The sequence below is a fragment of the Heteronotia binoei genome, chromosome 21 (assembly GCF_032191835.1).
Source record: "Heteronotia binoei isolate CCM8104 ecotype False Entrance Well chromosome 21, APGP_CSIRO_Hbin_v1, whole genome shotgun sequence".
Lineage (NCBI taxonomy): Eukaryota > Metazoa > Chordata > Lepidosauria > Squamata > Gekkonidae > Heteronotia > Heteronotia binoei.
This window is the reverse complement of record NC_083243.1, coordinates 151,129,336-151,146,425: the sequence shown is the minus strand read 5'-3', so window position 1 is coordinate 151,146,425 and position 17,090 is coordinate 151,129,336. Positions and strand designations below refer to the sequence as shown.

At 39.0% G+C, this 17,090-nt stretch overlaps 1 protein-coding gene across 1 annotated transcript in view; it reads left to right on the top strand.

Moving 5' to 3' along the window:
• USH1C (USH1 protein network component harmonin) overlaps positions 1-17,090 on the top strand; it is a 174,030-nt gene that overhangs the window by 64,115 nt on the left and 92,825 nt on the right. The window contains exons 9-11 of the mRNA XM_060262188.1: positions 1,293-1,377; positions 1,689-1,748; positions 8,858-8,914. Of these exons, the coding sequence (XP_060118171.1) occupies positions 1,293-1,377; positions 1,689-1,748; positions 8,858-8,914 (202 nt within the window). The remainder of the gene's footprint in view (positions 1-1,292; positions 1,378-1,688; positions 1,749-8,857; positions 8,915-17,090) is intronic.

The window sequence follows — 17,090 nt, the reverse complement described above, 5'->3', positions numbered from 1 at the left end:
TGTGCAAGCACCAGTCGTTTCCGACTCTGGGGTGATGTTGCTTTCCCAACGTTTCATGGCAGACTTTTTACAGGGTGGTTTTCCATTGCCTTCCCCAGTCATCTACACTTCCCCTCAGCAAGCTGGGTACTCATTTTACCGACCTCGGAAGGATGGAAGGCTGAGTCAACCTCGAGCCGGCTACCTGAAAACCCAGCTTCTGACAGGGATCAAACTCAGGTCGTGAGCAGAGCTTAGGACTGCAGTACTGCAGCTTTAACACTCTGCACCATGAGGCTCTTCCCATTATTTGCTTTACTTTTCCATTAAAATCTATGAGTTTTCAAACAACGTTCATTGGATCTTTACAAATGAAACCATGTTGATACAAATGTTTGTGCTGAGAACATAGGAAAACTGCAAATTTCCTTCACCTGTCTTATGTCTTTTGCATGTGGAAAGTTGAAGGAAACTATAGAAACCTGAGGAATTCTAACCCTGAACCTTGCCATTCAGAGGCTGTGAACCTCAGGCAAAGGATCTGTGTCATAGTGCTCTTCAGCTGTCCTGCAGTTAAATGTTTTGTATTGTGACAGGCTTAATTAGTCAACTGTAGTGATAGGATATTGGTAGTGGCAAACTGGTACAGATCTATTGATATCAAGAAAATTTAGATGAAATGTACCAGCTTGTTTCTGATCCATGTAGATTGCTCCCATTCAGGGATGATTCCCTGTTCTGTTGTCACTGCAAATGCGCAGGCCTTCACAATGGCAACAAACCTCCTACACTGAGATATTCCCCACAGTATTCCATTATATCCCCATTTCCCCTCTATGCCACTAGAGAGTTTTTTGCCTGCTGTTTTAATACATGGCAGTAGCTATATTGCTATAGTGTACCAACACTGCAACAATATATCTATAGATTTATAAAACAGCTGGGAAAAATTCACTAGCAAAAGGGAAATGGTAGGCATGAAATGAAATGGTGCTGGATGTGGTCTGAGAGATCTCGAAATCTGAACCTTCCCATCCTCACTTTTCCCAAGCCTACACTGAATATGATTTTTTGGGAAATATCAAAGCAAAGCTAGGGGAAACCAAGAAGGTAGATCACAGTTTCATGCAGAATCCCATCCACCCCCAAACCACTGCAGAGGATCATGGAAGAAAACCTGCATGTAGAAGGAACCTTAGTCTCATCATTCTAAAAGAGGAATGCATCCTGTTTGTGTTATGCCAAGACTGTAATAAAGATTGTTTCCTGGTATTATACAACTGTGTAATATAATTTGTTATTGTTTATTCCAGTATTTCCAGTGGTCCTACACAAAAACCAGGCATTTTCATAAGTAATGTTAAACCCCATTCTCTGTCTGCAGAAGTAGGATTAGAGGTGAGTAGAAATGTACATCAGCCCCTTTGGAGTAACCTAACACAGTGACATCACTCAGAAGTCCAAGCAAAAACACAAATGAAACATAAGATTAATAATTTTTTAAAAAGGTAAAGGTAGTCCTCTGTGCAAGCACCAGTCATTTTCGACTCTGGGGTGATGTTGCTTTCACAACGTTTTCACATCAGACTTTTTATGGGGTGATTTACCATTGCCTTCCCCAGTCATCTACACTTTCCCATTACAATAAACCAAATAAAAAGCATATTACAACTTCATGGGGTTTTTTTTGCTTATTTCTTTATTCTTAGATTGGTGATCAAATTGTTGAAGTAAATGGAATGGACTTTTCAAATGTGGATCACAAAGAGGTAATGAAAATAATTTATTCTTAACTGTAATCCCGTGTTCCCAGGTCAGTACTGAAGAGCATAGGAAACAAAATTCAGTCTTGAGGAGGAGGAAGAGGAAGAAGAAGAACTGCAGATTTATACCCTGCCCTTCTCTCTGAATCAGAGACTCAGAGCAGCTTACAATCTCCTATATTTTCTCCCCTCACAACAGACACCCTGTGTGGTGGGTGGGGCAGAGAGGGCTTTCACAGCAGCTGCCCTTTCAAGGACAACCTCTGCCAGAGCTATGGCTGAACCAAAGCCATTCCAGCAGGTGTAAGTGGACGAGTGGGGAATCAAACTCGGTTCTCCCAGATAAGAGTCCGCACACTTAACCACTACACCAAACTGACTCTCTACATAAGACATCATCTTCTGAGACTTGCAGCCTTCCATTTCTGTAGGGTGCCCAGAAGAATACCATGGCTGAGAAAGCACACAATAAATTAAAGACACGATAAGAAACCATCAATAAATGAAGCACCATGAAACATTAAAACAGTATAACACAACAAAATAAAGCAGAGGATTAAAAGTAATACTTCTTATCTCTAGTCAAAGACTTGGGAAAATATAAACATCTTTATCTGCCTGCTAGGAACTAGATAAAGTCAACTTCATTTCATCTAGAATCTGAGTAAATATGTGTACGCTCTTTCAATCACCTTAACTGTTGCTGAAGTAGGCAGTCCCCTAATTAGTTGGGGGAATTACCTTAACGGAGACAGAGCAAGAAGGGGTAACTGGGATTCTCCACTTATGTATGTATACAGAGATTTTTCCCTTTAAGAGAACTCTCAAATAAAGCAGGCAGATGTTCAACCAGAAAGGTTAATTTTAAAGAAATAGAAATGAGCAAAAAGCATACACACATTCTCTAAAAACACACATGTATACACTAAAACATACACTAGCTAAGAGGAAATCAGCAAGGAAAGAGAGAAAGTTTTTTTGGGGAAGGGCAATAGTTAACAATCTTGAAGAAGGCCATGGATGAAGAGCAAAATGGCCAGCATTTTGTTCTTTGCAAGAGAGAAAAAGAAACCTACATTGTGGGGGTGCATGTGGTCACATAACACATACACACACTGCTGGGAAGCAGAATGCTCTTAATATAGGACAAAATGTACCCTGGGGCAGGTTGATGTATTTGCTAGAAAAACAGTAGCTTAATGGGCTTTTCTGAGGGGGACAAAAAGTGTGGGAAAGGCTTAGTGACCCTAAAAGTACAGGACTGGAGAAATAATGGGTTAGGTGAATAGGCTTAAGTGTTGCTTAACAGTCATCTAATGAAGGTGAGTGGATGTAGGGGAAATGGACATAGCTGTTGATGCAATTAGTCCTGGGTGAGTCAATAGGTCTTGTTATGCATCTTGTTATGGTAAGGAGGGGAATGTAGCCAGCCAACTGCTCTGATTCGTACCTTGAAATATCTTTTCCCAGGCTATTGCCTAACTGGCATTCATTTTGTTCACTAAGTCCAGGCAGTGTCCTGTATAAACAATACTGAGGTGAACAAAATAATGCCCCAGTTTTAGTTGATCATCTTATGTCTTGGATTTCCCTCTCTTTCCAGCCCAAGGAAAGAGGAAAAACCATTTTAAAAACAAAAACAGGGACAACACTTTATCAGAATCCTTCAAGAAGTCTGCACCCTCTCTTCAGGCTAAATAGTAGGCTGCCAGCAGGCTCTTTAACTATTCCCAATAACTCCAGAGGAAGAGTCAACCTCTGAACCTTTAAAGGAAATTATTCCAGAAAGTCAAACCTGAAAGATAGACTTGTAGCCTTCCATCTAATATATATACATTATTTAATGTGCAAATATATCTTTAAGACAAGACAGTGAAGGAACAAAACAAAACTTATCCTTTTCCAGACTAACTAATACTTAGCAGCATATAGTTACCAAGGTTCCAAACAAACATGACATTCCGCATTCACAAGACAAGGCAAGGCCTTCAACCTGGAACAGCAAGTGAACTGCTTCTTAACCACTGATATGATGAAGTGTCAATTATTCAGGCAGCTAATTTTTTTGCAAGACATAAATTGTAGTGCATTTTGGTTCCTAACAAGACTCTGGTCATGCTAGCCTGGTTTTAAGATCCTGGCTAGGCTGCTTGACTAGGGAAAATCATTCTCTAGCCTGAGAACCAAGTACATTTAGCTGGCACCTGACCCTTAGTTTCTGGCAACAAGGTGGAAGGTTACATCATCCTTGGGCCTGGAAGCAACCAGACTGTATTCCTATAGATATTCATATTAATATGGTAAGGCCATCTCTAGCCAAATTCTTTATGTCAGCTAGCAGATTAATTCTAAATGGGTCACCCCTCATGATAGGCCTGGTGAATTTACCTTTAGTTCCAGCTGAGGCTATAATGTAACAGACTATGTCATTAATTCCCCTGAAAAGCTGGATTTTAGATTTCTTTGTGGGTACATGTGATGTTAGTGATAACTTTCCTCTGATCACTATCTTGTATGGTGTGGATCACATGTTCTAACCCCCAGTGTGTACCTCTCCACCTGGAAATCCATCCACTGATCACAAGGTCAGATGGTCCTCGCAAATAAAGATGGGTATCAGCCAGCGATTACATTCAAATAGGGTCTAGGAGCTAATGCAATCATTATGCAACACTAATAACACCTCGGCTGCTACCATCAACTGTGTATTCCAGCAGCATTGCAAGGTTACCTATAGCTCTCCCAGAGGTAATACTGATGTGTGGTTTGATGAAGAATGCCAGAGCTTAAAGTCTCAGCTCCATGTCATCTATTGTGCCTACTGAAATAGCAAACAGGACTGGATCTACACGTTTTTTGAGGGGGAGGGCAAAATTTAAAAATGACACCCCCTTATGGGCCCATAGAATAGAATGGACTCCATATCCAATTTGGTGCCCCTCCTCTGGTGGTGCCCAGGGCAAGTGCCACCTCTGTTCCCCCCTAGATCCGGCCCTGATAGCAAAGAGGCTAATATACCCAATGGATATTTCAAATTAAAGGGAGAACTTCAGGCTGCCATTACTCATAAGAGACTGTAACTGTTGGCTAAATAAGGCATGGAAGCAATTGATTGTTATTTAAAATGAAGCTCTTTAAGTCTGTTAGGAAGAGGAAACATTGGAATGGTTCTAAGAAATTAACAAAGTTTCTTTAAAAACCTACACATTTATTTTAGAAGGTAAGCTTACATAAAACAAAGGCAGCAGCTGCAACAAGTACTAGAGTACAGACCGATAGGAAGGAAGGCAAGTGAGGCTAATAAGCAATTAATCTATTTTCTGTCAATAGAGTTGAAACATATTTTGGACTAGGACAAAGTTTATTACGATCCAAGATCAAACATCAAACTCATCAAATGACACCGACATTACTAGGTGTCAATATAAAAACATATTTGGCAAGATAAAATTTGTTCTGGTCACGCTGGGCTTGAAATATATATGTATACACACACACAAGCATTTACTAAAATAAAATCTGTTAAAACAAGAGCATATTCTTCTGCTTTACTGAACATGCCAAAACACAAAATTTTGCTACCTTTATAGTAATTTCATTACAGTGACTAGTCAGAAGCAGTGAAACATAAAATTGATTGGATCTGCCTGGATATTTGGATATAAATGGAGTGAAATGGGAAAGAAATGCCATTTTGACCCAGGCTTATTAGCAACAGAATAATTAACAGACATTCTCACATGTTCCTGTTTTATTGGTTTCTCACGCCAATGCAACCCAGATCAAAGCTTTTCTGAATTTGTTAACTTTACTATTCTGCTATTGGATTTTAACTTTGTACCACTTTGCATTCCAAACCCCAACAGCTATATGTAACTCTGCTTACTATACCTCATCCCTCGTCTGAAGAAATGTGCATGCAAACAAAAGCTTACATTCTGAATAAGTTTGTTGGTTAAAGGTGCTACATGACTTACCACCCAATTAGCTTGCTGTCAAATGCATTTGCCATAAAGGGTTAAAACTGCTTACTCGGGAAATTCTGGTCTCATAAGTCTTATAAGGAGAGCCAGTTTGGTGTAGTGGTTAAGTGTGCGGACTCTTATCTGGGAGAACCAGGTTTGATTCCCCACTCCTCCACTTGCACCTGCTAGCATGGCCTTGGGTCAGCCATAGCTCTGGCAGAGGTTGTCCTTGAAAGGGCAGCTGCTGTGAGAGCCCTCTCCAGCCCCACCCACCTCACAGGGTGTATGTTGTGGGGGAGGAAGGTAAAGGAGATTTTGAGCCACTCTGAGACTCTTTGGAGTGGACGGCGGGATATAAATCCAATATCTTCTTTTTCTTCTTATTTCCTCTCTTCCTGTGGCTTCCTTACTATGGCAACACACCTGTTGTTTAGTTGCGGCAGTAACTACTATGTATCTGAAGTGCAACCTTGAATGGAAAGTTCTGCTCAAAGAATGCTTGGGAAAATAAATCGATGTGTATATGCTGGGAAAGGGGGGGGGGGGCGATTGCTTAGTAGTTTACCCTATAATACTGAGAGACTGTCTGGGGTATCTCAGATCTGACTCAAACAGGATGACAGGTACCTATTACCCTGGATCTTACAATAAAAGGAACTTTATAAAGAATAAAAGACTTTATTATTGGGAAACCAAGGGGGATTTGCTCTCAATAGTAAGCAAATTTTATACAAGGCATTTGGTAGATAAATTCACCTCCTGGATGTCAGATCAAAATCTCTTAGGAACTGAACAGATGGGTTTTGTGTGGGCAAATCAACATTAGATTGTATAGCCCTTGCTCATTTGGTGGAGAAATACTCTGGTGTGGATGAGAAAAAATTATGTTCTGCGTTCCTTGATTTAAAAGGGTCTTTTGACTTGCTGTCCAGGAATCTACTGTAGCTCAAACTGAATGTGATGGGAATAGATAAAAGATTACTTTTTCTTATCTGGAAATTATATTCCTCAACCAGCTGCCATGGGAATTCTGGTATATTAACACCTAAGATTTTGATACATTGAGGAGTCAAACAAAGCTGTATTTTGGCACCTTATTTTTTAATTTATTTTTTAATTATTTAGACTCTTCTTTGCATGCAGTCGATGGACATTGTCCCAAATGGGGACCTGGAAATGTTTTAATTGGCGTATAAACAGTAATGCCATCAAACAAGTCAAACATTTCAAATATCTTGGAGTCCTCTTTTAGTATAATAATAGCTGGACAGGCCAGAGGAAACAAGTAATAAACCTAGCTAAGTGTAGCCTGTCTGCGATTGGTAGGTTTTTCTATGTGAAGGGGAATCAATTTGTTCCCACAGCCATGCAAGTTTTTAATGCCAAAGTTGTACCCCAAATACTTTATGGGATCCCTGTCTGGACTGACTTCTTTAATCAACATGTTGAGGAGATCCAGGTTATGTTTTTGCAGTGTATCCTTGGAGTGCCAAACTGTAAATTATACTGCCATGTGCCTGGAGACAGGACAGCACCTCCTAGTGACAAGAACTTGGTTATCAACCTTAAAATTCTGGTTATGTCTTCACTTTAGAACAGAACTTGAGAGCTATGCTCACCTGTTGCTGTCAGACTCATTTACATCGAATTCTCCGCACTGAGAAAAATACACTCTATCGATATTTCCTTTGACTCTCTGCTCTCTGTTAGGTGAATCTCAAATATTTAGAACTCTAAGGCAGAGGATCCTTGACACTGAAAAACAAACTCTCTGTTCCAGTGTTACCACTTCCACTCTGAAGTTCAATATAACATTGAGAAATGGGGTACAGCCACCCATTTTTCACAGCTTACATCCCCATAATTAAGATGAGCTTTTATACTTGCAAGCTTTGACACTTTACCACCAGCAGCCCTTTATGATAGATCTGCAAATATTCCTTACCCTGAAAAGTCTTGTCTGTGAAGTAGCAGGAAAAAAGAATTGATTTCTCACATCTTGCTTGGCTGTGAATTCTATGATAAAATACAGGATGTCTTAATTAGTCCCCTTTTGATCAATAGGCACAGTTGCCCAGAAGTGAGACTTGTATCCTTCCTTCTATCAGATGTCCACCCCTATATTACCTTTGTAGCAGTGCAATTCCTCTCTATTGCTATGAGGGTTAGAGAACACAAAGTTAAAGCTCTGGTGGGATGACTATCTTTGTATATTTAAAATTTGTGGTCGCTATGATACGTTCTTTTTATTCTATGCCAATAAAGATTGATTGATTACTGGGTTTATATTAAAGGGGGTGTTCCTGACTCTCTAAATATAACCTTTTTCTCTGTAGGAAGAGGGGTCTGACTGCTAACATAACCTATAATGATACAATTTTGGGCCACATTACAAGTGGCGGTGAGCAAGGGTCCATCCTGTGGCCTCTGACTCGATTTAAAAAGCATTTGTAGTTCTTTAAAAATTGCTGCAAATCTCCAATCTGGACTGGGCATGTGGTGGCCTCAGGAGCTCATGTTTCTCCACCCTGTTCTTTTCAAGTGTGGGAACAGCCCGGGGGGGGGGGGGGTTCTACACCTGAAAAAGACATGGGGGGCAGAACAAGAGCTTCTAGGGTAATCATGCCACATGACCAATCTGGATTAAGGGTTTATGGCAATTTTTAATGAGCTACAAATGCTTTTAAAATGGCATCGGAGGCCACAAGATGAACCTGTCAGTTGTAGTTTGGACCTAAGGCTAAATTTAAAACTGCACTGTTTAAATAGTAAATGTAATGAAGTAGTGTTGCAGCATTACAGCTTCTGCCATTGGGCTGGCATCTTAAAGCCATTAAGAATGTTAGTGCAGTTGTGTAAATTAGCAGTTCCAGATGTCTACAGTTTTTATTACTGTAGACCACAAAGCTGTGTAACAGAGAATGAGCATGGTAGCAGAGGGATTGGAAGCAGCTTTCTGACACCATAGGACTATTTACATAGATATAGCATCATCTAATAGTAGCTTTTTCTATTTTCAACTGGTAATATTGCAGAATTGACTTACTTCACTGATGAAAGAAAAGTTGCCATCTCATTAGTGTTAAGTATTGTTGCAGCAATTCCTGTCATAAGGTCTACATATAAAAATGATTCACTTCTTTTTTTCAGGCTGTGAAAGTTATGAAAAGCAGTCCAACTCTGACTATCACTGTTGTAACAGGCGCTGTAAGTAATGTTGTAGCAATAAATAAAGGTCCTGTGAAAATCTAGAAAGCCACTGTACATAGCAATAAAGGGATGAAATGTATGCTGACTCTGCATATACATTTCCTAGCAGGAGATCCACAAGAGTCACTGAAAGCAGCAGCTGTGAATGGAAAACATCTACGCACTCAGTCTTCTTTCTCAAATATTTATCAAACTCGATTTATTTAGGTTTAGGAGCCTTAATAGGTTTACTCAGAAGTCCATTTCATTCTTTTGGGCTTGCTCCCAGGAAAGTGTTATTAGAATGGCACTTGTAACCCTTGATATGTGCATTGCAACTTGAATAGAAATACGGTAAGTGCTTTAATAGAAAGCAATAACAGGAAAATTGTAACTAATAGAAATCAGTGCAAGTTTAATAGAAATCAGTGCATCAGCGTTCTTTTCCTGGAGATGGTTGTGGTTTGCTGTGCATGTTATATTCCCGAATGTTTTCAGCAAGTGTACATTTTTAAAGCATCCCACTGAATTAACTCTAAGAGAATGCCTGGCATGTTTCAATGGAATTAAATGTGGTAACCTGAAATATGGAAAAGGACTATTGGGTGCACTGGGAAACAAGAAAATTTTGGTACCTCAACATTTTTCCAACCAGGAAATGAGTGATTGCTCTAGGGAAAAAACCTCCCATTTCTTAATTGGAGAGTAATCTGGAGGGAGCAGAGTGCAAGTCGTTTCTGAGAATGCTGCACTCTGGTGCCTCCACTGGATGCCATTTCTGTCAGGACATGGGAAATCATCCAAGCGGCCCTCCTGTTGTTGCAGCAGTCTTTGGAGTGATCTTCCATTTCCTGAAGCCTGTGGATGGTTGAAGCGCTTTTGTGGGTGACAGCTATCTGGAAAACTGCGCCTCAGCAGGTCCCTCACGGCTCTCATTCTTGTCACCAGCCATACCAAAATATTTCCAAGGTATCTGCAGCTTTCTTATACTGTAGTTGTTATTCTTGTTGTACATAAAGCTATGTATGAAACTAGCCATCAGTCATGTTGGATCATATAATGAACTACCACCAAAAGAAGTTAACTTCCTGGTTCCAGTCATGCAATGTGTGCAGAGTATTTGTATTGGAGCCTACAAGTGTATACAGCTGATCTGCAAATATAGCAGTCTCTGTTTTCATCTAGTAAATCTCCTTACCAAACATGTCACATGCATGTTTTCAGCTAAAATTCTTCTTTCAAATTAACAAGGAAAAACACTAGTTTGAATAACCTAATTCCTGAAATATATTATCAGTTGTTTGGATCATTGCTGACTAACACAATGCTTGTATCACCCGCTAAGAATCACATCTCTGAATGCTGTCTTCATGCTTCTAAGTGTGAAGATAAGCAGTAACAGGAAAATAGAGGTGAGAATACTGCAAGTGAAATTTTGCATACATCTTGCAAACAACAGCATCAAGATTCAAGTCTCTTGGCGTGGCTGACACCGAGCAGAATGGCAGCATAATCTAAGAGCTCCGTCCCTCCTTACCCCACTTCTTTATCTTCAAGCATTCAAAATCTCTGTTTGTTTTTAAAATAATGAGAAAATCCAGCTCAGACAAACCTCAGCCTAACAGCGCTGACAGGAAGGCTATTACCACTTTCTTCCCTAAAATATCTCAACCCAATTCTAATGTTGATGACTCGGCCGACTCTATGGCAACTTGAAGAGACCTCTTCAGCCCCGGTAATTCCTACCATCAATGATCCTGCTTTCACTGCTTTATTGAACACAGTTGAACTTAAAATTAAAGAAACAATAGTAGTGTCTATTCAGCCACTGTCTGACCAATTTGCAGACTTTAAACTTACATTACAAAATGTCAGTCAGACAGCAGAAGGTTCCAAAGAAATGTGCTCTATTCTGAGGGAAGAGGTAAGTAGCCTCTGCTCAGAAAATGGCGCGTTGCGTAATCGGATCTTACACCTTGAGACATCAGCCCGGCAGCCCCATTTAAAAGTTAGAGGCTTTCCAGAAAATATGTCTTTTGAATCTGACCTCCCTGCCTTCATCTCCGATTGGGTGGCGCAAGAACTAGAGCTTAAGGAAGGCTTTACACCATATATTACAGCAGCCTTTAGAATGGGCGCGCCAAATCACCCAACTAGAAAAGGGCCACAGGACATTATAGCAGTCATACTAGAAGCCCGCACAAGACGCATGATCCTAGAAGCAGCCCGCAGTTCCGGTCCTTTGCAATACAAAGGGGAATGTATTTTGGTTTTTCCTGATCTCCCCCAGAAGGTTTTATCCAGGTGCCGGGATTTGAAGCAAGTCACTGATTCTCTTAGGCATTCCAAAGTTAGATATCACTGATTTAACCTTTTAAAACTCTGGGTGACTTACAAAGACAGGATCTACACAGTTGAGGATTTCTCGTCAGGCGTCGCTCTCCTACAGTCCCTGCAGTTGCTGTTACTGTCTGATTCTTCCAAGCTAAACCAAAAGCGAAAGCATCCAAACTCTCCCCTCAAAGACAATAAAGTGGTAGTTCGTTAATCTATGGGGCCATTTCTGATTTATTGTTTCCAATTTTTCACAACATTTTTTTTTAATTTCATCTTGTTCTATAAGGAAGAACTCTGTCACAATCGCTAGGTTTGTTTGCACTAAATACCCAAGCCAACTTAACCCATTGTTGATTCAACTCTAAGGGGGAAGGAGGGGGTGGGGTTCACTGTTAATTCATTGTGTGCCAGTTTTTATATTTAAACAGTCTCTTCTCTCAGAGCCTGCACTCTGTTAACTCAGGGAACTTTCCTTTCCTGGGTTAAGTGAGACTGAAATATTATTAAATATTTATTCACTTTAGTAGAGTGTAGTACACTATTTAATCTATTACTGCGTATCATTGCTCAGACGCAACCAGCACTCTAATTTAGTGGTTTATTTGTTTAAGTAACCATCTATTTTTTACATTTTGACAGCACAGTGTACATCCACAATAGTTCCATTATAACTGTCTTCTATACAGGGGAGTCTCAATTCTTCTCTCACATAAGCTACATTTCAACCATCAGACCACAAAACTAGACCCCCGGGGCCGTTTTATTTTTATTAAAGGTCTGCTGGACCATCAAAAAATTACAATAGCATCAATTTATGCCCCAAATAATGCACAACCTTTTTTCCTAGAGGAAGTCTTTACCACACTTCAAAATTTTCAGGAAGGCGAGCTGATCATTGGAGGTGTCCTCAACTGCATGATGGACCGAGCCTTGGATCACTCTTCGCCTCTACCTCTCACAGCTAAATCTCATCAAAAACCTTCCAAACTTCAACTGCTCTTGAATGATCACCACTTGACAGATGCCTGGAGATTTCTTCATAGCACAGAAAAGAATTATACATACTTCTCTTCAAGATATAATACCTACACCAGGATTGATTATATTCTTCTCTCCAATCCACTTCTTCATTGGGCTTGCAATGCGGACATTGGCTCAATCATATGGTCAGACCATGTTTGGGTGACGTACACACTAACACCTTTAGCTGCCTCCAAGGCCTCCAAAAATTGGTCATTTGATAATACTCTATTATACAAGGAAGAATCTACTCAACAAACTGACTTATTCATAAAACAATATTTGCAAGATAATGCTAATGCTGGTACATCAGCGTCTATCACATGGGAAGCTCTGAAAGCAGTTTCAAGACTTCAAACCGTTCTATCATCCTTCAGTAAAATTTCCAGTCTGCATATTAACTATTCAAAGTCTTTGCTCTTACCAGTGAACATACCTGCAAAATCGGAAGCAATCATACGTTTGTGTTATTCATACCAATGGTCCACTAAGACTTTACGATACCTTGGTATCCATCTTCCTCGTCACTTGAAAGATATAATCACTGATTCTCTTAGGCATTCCAAAGTTAGATATCACTGATTTAACCTTTTAAAACTCTGGGTGACTTACAAAGACAGGATCTACACAGTTGAGGATTTCTCGTCAGGCGTCGCTCTCCTACAGTCCCTGCAGTTGCTGTTACTGTCTGATTCTTCCAAGCTAAACCAAAAGCGAAAGCATCCAAACTCTCCCCTCAAAGACAATAAAGTGGTAGTTCGTTAATCTATGGGGCCATTTCTGATTTATTGTTTCCAATTTTTCACAACATTTTTTTTTAATTTCATCTTGTTCTATAAGGAAGAACTCTGTCACAATCGCTAGGTTTGTTTGCACTAAATACCCAAGCCAACTTAACCCATTGTTGATTCAACTCTAAGGGGGAAGGAGGGGGTGGGGTTCACTGTTAATTCATTGTGTGCCAGTTTTTATATTTAAACAGTCTCTTCTCTCAGAGCCTGCACTCTGTTAACTCAGGGAACTTTCCTTTCCTGGGTTAAGTGAGACTGAAATATTATTAAATATTTATTCACTTTAGTAGAGTGTAGTACACTATTTAATCTATTACTGCGTATCATTGCTCAGACGCAACCAGCACTCTAATTTAGTGGTTTATTTGTTTAAGTAACCATCTATTTTTTACATTTTGACAGCACAGTGTACATCCACAATAGTTCCATTATAACTGTCTTCTATACAGGGGAGTCTCAATTCTTCTCTCACATAAGCTACATTTCAACCATCAGACCACAAAACTAGACCCCCGGGGCCGTTTTATTTTTATTAAAGGTCTGCTGGACCATCAAAAAATTACAATAGCATCAATTTATGCCCCAAATAATGCACAACCTTTTTTCCTAGAGGAAGTCTTTACCACACTTCAAAATTTTCAGGAAGGCGAGCTGATCATTGGAGGTGTCCTCAACTGCATGATGGACCGAGCCTTGGATCACTCTTCGCCTCTACCTCTCACAGCTAAATCTCATCAAAAACCTTCCAAACTTCAACTGCTCTTGAATGATCACCACTTGACAGATGCCTGGAGATTTCTTCATAGCACAGAAAAGAATTATACATACTTCTCTTCAAGATATAATACCTACACCAGGATTGATTATATTCTTCTCTCCAATCCACTTCTTCATTGGGCTTGCAATGCGGACATTGGCTCAATCATATGGTCAGACCATGTTTGGGTGACGTACACACTAACACCTTTAGCTGCCTCCAAGGCCTCCAAAAATTGGTCATTTGATAATACTCTATTATACAAGGAAGAATCTACTCAACAAACTGACTTATTCATAAAACAATATTTGCAAGATAATGCTAATGCTGGTACATCAGCGTCTATCACATGGGAAGCTCTGAAAGCAGTTTCAAGACTTCAAACCGTTCTATCATCCTTCAGTAAAATTTCCAGTCTGCATATTAACTATTCAAAGTCTTTGCTCTTACCAGTGAACATACCTGCAAAATCGGAAGCAATCATACGTTTGTGTTATTCATACCAATGGTCCACTAAGACTTTACGATACCTTGGTATCCATCTTCCTCGTCACTTGAAAGATATAATTACGGTCAATCATCTTAAAATTTTCAATGAAATCAAGTATAGCATTAAAAGATGGGAGAAACATATCCTCTCACTCACTGATTGTCTACATCTTCTAAAATAATTTGCTTTACCCAGACTTCTCTATATATTCTGGACTGTACCAATAGACATTCCAACCTCATTACTAAAAAGTTGGCAATCAACGTTTAATTCCTTTTTTTGGCAGCATAAAAACTCCACGTATAAAATTTTATACATTGAGACGTACAAAATCTATGGGTGGCCTGAATTTTCCTGATCTTCTATTGTATCACCGCACAACTCTCTTAATACCTACTGTTAAAATAGCCCAGTATGGGAATTTTATTGAATGGACAAAAACGTTACACTCTAGTAACACCTCTTTCTCTCCAAGACTCATTGTGGTTGAAACCTTCCTCTTGTCCACCATCTATCAAATTAAATCCCTTTCTAACTTCAATCTTCAAAGCATGGGACATGGTATGCTCAAAGGTGTTGCCGCCTATGTCTCGATTTTCATCATTTCATTATCAACCTTGGTTTTGCCCTGACAATTGTACCACTCACTTGAATGTCCTGAAAAAAACAAATATTACTCGTATTGTGGGCATCTCCTCACGTTCTGGGCTCTTGCCTAAATCTGAATTAGATCTCAAACTTGGGTTGTCAACACCTTGGTTCTTCTATCTTCAGCTAAACCACGCATTGACCTTACTCAGTATTTCAAAATTTTTGAAGACCCCACTGACAACCTTTGAAAAACTATTAGACTCATCGATTGCTAGGTCAAAAGGCCTTATTTCCGCCATATACGATATTGTGCTTAATCTGGAAAGCCACATTCAGCCTACATCTCAAAAACATTGGAGCTGGGACTGTAATGTTACTCTTTCCGAAGATCAGTGGTCGACCATATACTCCTCTCTTTTTAGATCTCCAGTATCTGTGACTAGAATACAGTCCTTTACAATTCTTCATAGATGGTACATTACTCTGCAAAGACAAGCTACCTTCTCAAAAGGTAAATCTTATCTATGCTGGAAAAAATGTGGTCAGATAGGAACATATGCCCATTGCTGGTGGGAATGCCCAATGTTACAAGACTTTTGGAAAGATGTGCTGGAACAAATCAAAACTATTACTACCCACTGTATACCCTTCACTCCGGTATTGATATTTCTGAATTCCTGGTCAGGACTGGCAATACCTAAAGTCAGACAAGACCTAATTGTTAGCCTGTTGACTGCTGCAAAGTCATCCATCACATCATATTGGAAATCATCTCAAGCTCCTTCTAGGACGAATTGGCTAAAACATGTATGGGACTATTTTCTTATGGAGAAGATTAGTGACAAGATGTTACAGTCTGAAATTCTTCCAAAAGTCACAAATTTTGGGGCAAACTGGTTGCCCTTCATAAATTTTATTTCAGCACAAGACAGATCTATGCACAGCCCTTTACACTTAAAAATGCTATACTCATGATACAAAACCTATACACTCAACATATTACACATTCACAGTCCTCCATTGTACCTCTGCAGTTAAGCCTCAACACAGGTCAGTTAATTTAATTTAATTTTTAAATCTATTATTATAACCATCTTAATTTGTTTTCATCTTTTTTTAAGCTTAGTATTATTCATTATTTTTAGATTTTTGATATTTTCATAACTCATCGGACATTGCACCTTCTCTTCAAATTACCATATCCATAATTTCACTATTCATTATTCACCAGTCCACTTTACCATAAACATATTCTTTGCATCCCTTCCAATTATTATTTACTCACAATACATCCTTACACCCATTTTGGTGTTAAATATTCAACCTTATTTAGAAAGCACTATGGCTCTTCAAGATCAATTAATGTATGCTCAATTTAGGGTTTAATATTGTAGTTATTCAGATGGAAATTTAAATGGTAATTATTTCAGCTTTTTGACCCATTTATGTATGTATCTAATTTGATTCACACACTTTATATTCTTATATTATTGTAAGTGTTAACTTTTCAATACTGTTATTTATTTAAAAAAAAGATTCAAGTCTCTTATATACATAAGTGAAAAGCACTCCAGTTTTAAACATTTCATGCATTCAAATCATAATAGGAACACATGAAGCTGCCTTATACTGAATCAGAGTATCAGTCCATCAAAGTCAGAATTGTCTACTCAAACTGGCAGCGGCTCCCCAGGGTCTCAGACTTTCACATCACCTCCTATCTGATCCATTTAACTGGAGATGCTGGGGGTTGAACCTGGGACTTTCTGCATGCCAAGCAGATGCTCTGTCAGTGAGCCACAGCCCCTCCCCATAATACAGATATGGAATCTACCACTTGGTCTTCATACTAACAATCTAGGGTCCTCAGGCTTCTAATACTCCCTGACCCCTCAAAGAAACCCCAGAGATTATGGCAAAATTTGAAACTTGGAAAGTTTTCAACACTTGCCATTTTTATTTTAAAACTAAAACAATAAAACTGTTTTAATCATTATTTTATATTTTATGTAACAGAGATAATTTATCAGTATATTTATGGAATTGATAATTTTACATTTTATAATTTATACATTGATAATTTTATATACATTAACCAGATTTCTTATAAAACAGTAAACACAAACTACAAAATAGTTATAATTATAGATCTCAGGATGAAAGTGATCATTATCAATATTTAGAACAAGAATGATGTTTATACAGACA